At 39.3% G+C, this 8,495-nt stretch overlaps 1 protein-coding gene across 2 annotated transcripts in view; it reads left to right on the top strand.

The window, feature by feature from the left end:
* Positions 1-449: 449 nt before the first annotated feature.
* Positions 450-8,495, top strand: part of LOC106941280 (glycogen debranching enzyme-like) — a 20,291-nt gene continuing 12,245 nt past the window's right edge. The window contains exons 1-8 of one of the 2 annotated variants that reach the window (XM_015024242.1): positions 450-2,547; positions 3,272-3,435; positions 3,587-3,688; positions 4,395-4,550; positions 4,618-4,768; positions 4,888-5,012; positions 5,457-5,569; positions 5,681-5,815. In XM_015024242.1, coding sequence (XP_014879728.1) covers positions 2,427-2,547; positions 3,272-3,435; positions 3,587-3,688; positions 4,395-4,550; positions 4,618-4,768; positions 4,888-5,012; positions 5,457-5,569; positions 5,681-5,815 — 1,067 coding nt within the window. In that variant the 5' untranslated portion in view covers positions 450-2,426. Of the gene's footprint in view, positions 2,962-3,271; positions 3,436-3,586; positions 3,689-4,394; positions 4,551-4,617; positions 4,769-4,887; positions 5,013-5,456; positions 5,570-5,680; positions 5,816-8,495 lie in introns of both variants that reach the window. The other variant, XM_015024241.1, reaches the window with a different exon arrangement.

Below are 8,495 nucleotides of genomic sequence, written 5' to 3' on the forward strand. Positions count from 1 at the left end.
AAAAGTGAAACATTGCCACAATTCTGCCTTTTAACTCAAAACATTATATGCAGCAAGGAATTGTGGGTAATACACTTTGCCAAAGTCCACATAGCTGCGGCCTTATCGTAAGAGCGGAAATAGAACCCAAAAGGGGCGCACCCAAACCCTTCGACATGAAACATGCATTTGAAAGACACAAGAGCAGAACAAGGATGGCAGTGCGAGTAATGGGCTGGGTCCTAGAATTGTAAGACTGAGCGATATCAAGGCAAAGAATACTCAGTGGATGCTAGTGGGCCCCTCCAGACCCCTATAAATTTAGGGCCCCTATTAATAGTTGAATTGTAACATAGACAATAGATCTAAAACGTCAGCATTCATTTAGTGAGAATGACAATGATATTACATTTTATTTAATGCGTTAAGCAGAGATCAAATAAAAAAAATTGGATTTAATTAGGAAGTTTACTTTGTAAAAGTGCAAAAAATTATCTTGATAGTTTGATTGTTGTGTTACCATGGCTACAATATGGTGTTAATTGTAATCTTTGTGTTTGAGCTAGGTTTGTTCACAAATACATCACAGCAAATAATAACCAATAATCAGTGATTTATTTTAAGCTCAGCCAATTAACCTTGGCCCCCTCAAAAACTATATTTATACTAGAGGTGTGCCGATCAATCGACCAATCATCAGAGTATGATCAGTGATCGCTGATCACTGTCTCTTGTTGCAGATCACCACTAATTTTTATCTCACTTCGCAGACTGCCTGTGCAGCTGATCTCCTCTTTCCTTCACACTGCGCAAGCACGCGGCAAAAAATCCCGTCTTGTGAAACTTTAACGGTCACCGTAAATGGGGAAGTTTGAGTGTTGCAGCGGAAAATTACCACGGGAGAGAAGCATGTCAAAATGCATCAACACAACAAACACTTGACAAAGTTTGGTTATATCGAGGCTCACTGCAGGGAAAAAAAAAACATGTGGAGCGGCCAGAAAGCAGATAAAGCAGCGCACAACTACCAACACTCACCCGGATTAGCATCACGGTCCGAAAGCTAAACAAATAGCCCAAAAAATAATTCACGTGTTTGATCTGGTGGTTTTAGACGCTGAGATCTGCTCTCGCTCTTGGACTGCCGCTACGCGCTACTGGTAGTAATATTTCACAGACTTAGCACCGTTCAACCTCCACCAGACACTGAACTCTCACACTGAACGTATGCTTAAAGCTGCAGCATATAACTTAAAAAAAAAAAGATTTTAGATATGTATTAAAATATGTCTAGTATGTCTAAATTAGGTGAATTTATTGCCAGATAATTTTTCCATTTTGCCAAATAACATAGTGTCATTTATACCTAAAGCGAAAAATTCACCATTCCAAGCGATTGACAGAGATTGGCCTCATGAATGAACGGCATCGGAATCGGCAGTAAAAAACCTGATAGGAGCATCCATAATTTAAACACTATTAGTGATGATGATGTTCTTAGTAGAAAGGACGCTCTAAATCAGATTCTGCCTAAGGCCCCGTGTTACCTTAGACCGACCCTGTATGAAGAGATACAGCCACTCTGCTGCGCATCTTTCTGCTGGATGCTCACCTCTATTATATCCTAGCAGAAGCTGTGTGAACCCTCCTGGTGGCAACGTTAGGTTAAGGTGAAGCAGAGAGTGAACAGTGAGCAGGTGGTACCGGTGGTATCAGGTGTACAGGTATGTTGCTGTGACAGTCGCGGTACTGTTTTTTTAAATCAGGATATCTGATTCTGATGCAAAATGGTGGGACTCACTCAGGCTGCCTGTAGCGAACAGGGCATTTAATCCGGCACTCCCATGATAAAGTTAAAGTCAGAAGTTTCCTCTGCAACCAAACCATTTCTGTGTTTAGGAGCGAGAAGGGTTTTTGCTGCTATTGCGAGCACAATTCCAAAAATAAGTAGAAACAATTTTTCTAATGACAACATCAAACCTATATATTTATTCACAAACAACGGTATGTTGAAAAAATGAAAAAAAAATAATAATAAATTACCCATAATTTGATTGATAAAGGGCGCAGTTCTGCCCCCTCCTCCTTACCGTGGGCTTGGTGTCTTAACAACATAGGAAGAGGCACTGAGAATCCATCCAGTCATTATTAGACTGAGGGCAGCCAGATGAGGGGCACAAGCAGGCCTCGTAATGCACACATGATAAATCTGTTTGTTATATGATGACTTTTTCTAGGCATTTCAGTTTTAAGGTTTTCTTTTGACAAATTAATACAGCCATGTGCGATAAATGGAAGAAAATCCTGTTTAGTTTGGAGACAATCATGTTGTGTGGATTTTCTGACATATTTAACCCAACTTGATTTTCATCCAGATGATTCTGTGATAACAGCAGCCTGTTGTTCCCTCTCTCTTTGTGATGCTGTCCTGTTGTCTCATTTAGTTCATGTTAGATGCAGCCAGAGAGGTCAGACCCAACCTGTATGTGATAGCTGAGCTCTTTACAGGCAGTGAACTCATAGACAATGTGTTTGTTAACCGACTGGGAATCAACAGCCTCATAAGAGGTACATGCATATATAAATTAACTTGTCCTTTTGTTTGTCTTTTTCTCATCACTGCATCCTTTTGCATGTGACCTCTCCATGGCCTTGGTGTTTTTCCATTGTTTTGTTTCATTAACTATTCTGCTGCATGTATTACCTCTTATGGTGTCTGTTATATCAAATTGGCTGTTTGTCCTCCAATATACCTGCACAACATCCTCGCTCTCTCTTTCCCATTTCTTCCTACTTGTACTTCCTGCACTCTGGCTCTGCATTTGTCCTGCTGCTTTGCTTTGCCTTGCTATTTCTAGTTCATGTTGGATGTGGCCAGAAGCCAGTGTCCTAGCCTGTATGTGGTGGCTGAACTGTTCACTGGCAGTGAGGAGCTGGATAACATCTTTGTTACCAGACTAGGGATTACATCCCTCATACGAGGTACAGTACTATGCATGCTCAGTATATGCAGCTTTATGTATAGGCAAACCTTTGATGTGTACTTCATTACTTCAGTTTAGCAGATATTTATGCACCCCATCAGACTAAATAAGTCCTAATAATAAAAATAAATAAAACTGGTTTGGGGAAATCTGTGTTTTTGTGTTTATAATGACTTTTTTACTTTGAAATATATTTGCTAATTGTAAAGTTGATGATGTAGCTATAAAGATGTAATATTTGTACATGAGTTGTGACGGCGCATCCTGTTTTAGCTAACCCTTATGATCCTCTCCGGTCCTGCTGCCAGAGGCCATGTCCGCCGGAGACAGCCATGAAGAGGGCCGGCTGGTCTATCGTTACGGTGGAGAGCCAGTCGGAGCCTTCGTTCAGCCCAGCCTGCGTCCTCTCATGCCTTCCATCGCTCATGCCATGTTCTTGGATGTGACCCATGACAATGAGTGTCCCATTCAGGTGGGTCTGTGCTCTTGTCTGCTTCATATAAGTCTCTACTTACTGTGGGGCCTCGGGGATCTTGGCTTAAATTCCCCTGAGTTTTAATTTGACAGTTTTTGACCATAAAGCAGATGTCAGTTTTATTTTGTTGGTATGATTGTTTCTCCAGCTGCGGTCAGCTCTTGATTCGTTGCCCAGTTCTGCTATCGTCTCCATGGCCTGCTGTGCTACTGGCTCCACCAGAGGATATGATGAGCTGGTCCCACATCAGGTTATTTTAGATCACACGCTCAGATGCACTTTTTACTACCTACGCTTTACTTATTATTATTTTTATTTTAGCCTATAGTCTGTAGTTGGAAAGCTGGATGTGAGTATGTCTCAATTAGGGATGCAAACAATTAATCAACTTATTATTAATTGTCGGTTTAATGGTTTAGATTTAGGTTAAAATTGGTTCCATTCAAATAACTAACAACATCAGGTTAGACATCCTTTTTGTGTTGTAGTTTGCCCCAGAAAAGGGCATCCGTAAGCAGAACCAGTTCATACATTAAAAAAAGTGTTTTTTTAAGCTGTCATAATCTCTTAACAGTACAATATGAGACAGATAAGTTCAATCAAGGTCTTATGGCTGCTCCCAGTGGTCCTACTGCCATCTTCAGAAATGCACTGCTCCCAGTCAAAACAACCAATGAGAGCCAAGAAGAATGTCTTAGCACTGTCATTCATTGTGTATGCAGTGCCTTACACATTCCCTGTAGCATATTTAATCTCAGTATTGTGCTGCAGCTGTGCTAACGGGGAAACAACCTAAAGTTACAGGAGAATTGTCAGTTTTTCACGTTCATGGCAGGAACCGAAGGGGGTGAGGGAGTGTAAGGTGTGAAATGCCCTACTGCATCTTTAATCCTAAGATATAAATACATGAATTAATAAGAGAATTTGCTTTTATATCTGTGTCTGTGTGAGAACAGATATCTGTGGTGAAGGAGGAGCGTTTTTATCCCAAGTGGAATCCCTCTTCAGCTCCCACCTCTACTGGTGAAGTTGGCTTTCAGAGCGGCATCATCGCTGGGAAACTGGCTCTCAACAAGCTACACCAGGAGCTGGCTGCCCAGGGCTTTTCACAGGTCTGAGCTCGTAGTGACATAATGCTTCCTGTTCCCAGCATCATGTCTAACTTTCTCCATTTTTCAGGTGTATGTGGACCAGGTTGATGCAGATATCGTTGCAGTTACTCGGCACTGTCCCAGCACACACCAGTCTGTGGTAACAGTGAGTAGGACAGCCTTCAAGAACCCCAAAACCCATCAGTACAGCAACAATGTCCCACCTATGTTCATACCTGGTAGGACTCTATTATGTTTGTTAGATATCAGATATGTATGTGCAGGTGTTTTGTGCCAGTTCAATTTCTCTACAAATGTTTGTTTGTGAAGCATGTTTTATTTATTCTTCCCTCCCCAGGCAAGATTGAAGAAATTATACTGGAGGCAAGGACAGTGGAGAGAGAGGCTGGGAGTTACAAGAAGGATGAGAAATACATAAATGGCATGCCAGAATACACAGTGGAAATAAAAGAGCATGTACTGGTAAAAACTGTTGTGCACACTGAAGATGTTTTTTTTGTTTGTTTGTTTGTTTTTAAGTTTTTTTTCCCAGCTGTAGTGGTCTTTATTTAAGATTGGTCAGATAGGAAAGTGGGTTATGAGAGGGGGAGGGTATGCGGCAAAGATCAAAGAACCCGTGACAGCCACATGGAGGACTAAGGCCATCGTCGCCCCCTACTGATGATTTCCTAGATGTTTTTGTTTTCTACCTCTATCCTGATGCCTTGGCTGAAGATACACAGAACAAATGTGGAAGAAAAACTATCTTCAACATGTTTTTATTTTCTTATCTGTGGTATTCAGTTGTTTTAAAAATATATTGTTTGTCTTTATTGCTGTAGACATAATAGCAAGCAACCATAATTATTCTAATAGGCCTGTTACAGACATATGTTTCATAGTAAAGGAATTCTGCTATGTGTACAGATGGAGGAAAGTGCAGTGGTGAAACATGCTGGAGTGACCTCTAAAGGCCGCTCAGAGTTTGTGCAAGAAATTCAATTCCAGAAATTGACTCCTGGTAGCATCATTGCCTTCAGGTACATCTCCCACAGTTTCTGAACTCCTTCAATTCCCTGTGCATTATTACTGCTTGTCAAAGCAACTTTTATTAGTTATTACTAAAAATATTTTTTTCATTCTCTGTCCAGAGTCAGTTTGGATCCCAAAGCACAGAAGCTGGTGGGCATGTTGAGATTTTATCTGTCCCAGTTCAGTCCAAAGTACAGGAGGGGCAGTGTACCTGATGAGAACCCACCTGAGGTCCTGCAGAAACCCCTTACACAGTGAGGATTTCCTTTTTCTCATTTCATTATGGTATATAAATAAACTGAATTAAATAGTATATCTTTATTTCAGAGAAAAAAGTAGTCCATATAATTCATAAAAGAATAAAAATAAAATGAATCAAGTAAAACTATTTAATATATAAAAATATATATGTTTAAAAAACTGGAATCACTAGGTGTTGCAGTTGTCGGAGGTCTGACAACTGCAGAGTTGAGTTGATAAATCCAAGCGGCACTTAAAGTTACACATGAAATTCCTCAACACTTTATTCATGGTATGTTATTCATGACAAACATTCGACTTGCAGATGTCCAACGTGAGGAGAATTCTAAAATTCTCCTCAGAATAGGCTATTAGCAGTTTCTTCATCATAACCTTACTGTAGTTACACCATAGCTGAACTGCATAAAACGAGATGCAATAAGTTCAAAAGAGAGACACTTTAACCTCATCTATACATATGCAAAATGTTTGTGCCAGCATATTGGCTTGTATGTACAACTTATAGCATTGTCACTTCACATCATCATCACAGAGCTCACTCCTCAGAATATGACCAAGATATTATACATTATTAACCAAAATCAACACTTCATTTGCTAAATAAAAAATTTCCTTCAATGAGTAAATACATAAATCAGTACTAAGCTTACGTTTAAAACCAAACTGATTATCAGTTGTTATGCATTCTTGAAGGTGATTGTAATTGTCAATACCTGATATTTCCCAGTTTTTTCTTTTACTACTGGCACTAAAAGTACTGATAACATGGAGTCAGGTAAAATGCTATGTGTAGCATATATGTGTAAACAGTATAATATATATATATATATATAACTGAAAATAGATCATGACCAACAAAGTCATCAATGTTGTTGTCAGAAGTCAAGATACAACTCATAAAGGAGTAGACAGACTAGAAGTTTGCAGATGTGAGTGCCTTGTATTCTCAGTGAATAATTATGTACATACATTACAATAAGAAAGGGAAACAAAACAACATTCAAATGGCCATATTAAATAAAAAAAAAACAAAGAAAACAATTAAACAAATCAAAGAAACATAAATTAGCTCTGTAGTTCCGGCAACAAGCCACACCATTCAGTTTATAAACTCCCCGCCACACCCCTAACCCCCTCCGAACTGGGGTGGTTCAACAAGATCAGGTGAGTTGGTTAGAGCGCTTGCTGGAGTTCCTAGGCTGACAAAAGTCAGATCAGAGTGGGAACAGTTTTGTTCATTGGCTGCAGGAAGTCTCCCACCAGCCTGGTGGGGGAACCAAATCTTTTGACACCACAGGTGAAATCCTTTTAGGCCCTTGGACCTGATTCTTCAGCTCGCCATCGAATCTGGCCTGTATAATAAAGCAGGACCAGTCTCAAATATATATAATCAAAACATTCCAGTGTGCACACAAAGAAACAATTGGCACTCATTGCACTATGAATAATCCAATCATCATTTTGGTAATCAATGTATTTCCAAATACAAAAAATCAAGATAAATCTTATTCATAAAAAAAACAATAAATATGCTCCATGCAAAATCAATCAACACCAAAAATGTAAAAATCATCAAGCTAGGCAAATACTTAAAAAAAAAAAAAAATTAATATTTAAGGCACCTCATTGTTCTCCAATTTGTTTGTTCAGAGTCTCATTAGAGCATCCGGATTGATATCAACTAATGCTAAGTCTTCATAAAATGACTCACCAATTCCGCAGTTCATAAGGCATACAATCGGTTTTGTTTCTCTTATCCCTCAGCTTTACTACTGGCACTAAAAGTACTGATAACATGGAGTCAGGTAACCTAACTTTAGGAGTCGCCTGTTTACAACAGGAGACTCCTAAAGTTAGTACAATTTTATCAGCATCATACAAGATTACAGAAAAAAACTGAATATTGCACTTAACCGACCTGCGGCTCTGCTCTCCCAAACTTGCTCTGATCTTCCATGCTTCTCGCTCCAGCTAATATACCTAGCTAATGGGCCGACGGTGATACATGTGACACAACCACTCAACGATTGACTGCTTAGAAATTCTCGTGAGAATTGCAGTTATATATCAACTATCGTGATATTTTGAAAGGCAAAGAGGATAAATAGTAGAGAACCAGAAAATGGAACTCAACATCTACACTCGGGTTACACATGGTTTAGAAAACCTGTGAAGCATAGTGAAAGTAACACATGAACTCTTTGATTAGAACACCTCAGGTGCTCTGCAGATATTTGGTCAAGACCGCATGCTTTATTTAAAGGCATTTTCTCAATAGCAACACATACTTCATCTGGTCTAGCATTCATGCCGTTATTGTAATCAATATTACCAACACTGAACCTCTGACTATTTACACAATTAAAAATTCTACAGTAATGCTTCCTCCATATTTGCCCAATTTTCTTATTTCCAGTAACGTCTGAAATATTTGCTGGCAGCAAAGGCTTACTGCTATTAATGAACTTTATCTCCTCCCAAACCTCAGATACATTATTATACTGGAGTTTACTTGTGAATGATTCTCTGATCATTCCTTTTTAAGAAGCAGACAGCTTTCTTAAATTTAGCATTTGGAATTTTCTTAAGCTCTAAAGTCATTATAGATCTTGGCTTCCCTGTAGCAACCCAATCCTAATAGACTGCTCCAGACTCAGCATGAAATGCAGAGGC

Source organism: Poecilia latipinna, unplaced genomic scaffold (assembly GCF_001443285.1).
Source record: "Poecilia latipinna isolate Pla-1442-1.1 unplaced genomic scaffold, P_latipinna-1.0 Scaffold3585, whole genome shotgun sequence".
NCBI classification, from domain to species: domain Eukaryota; kingdom Metazoa; phylum Chordata; class Actinopteri; order Cyprinodontiformes; family Poeciliidae; genus Poecilia; species Poecilia latipinna.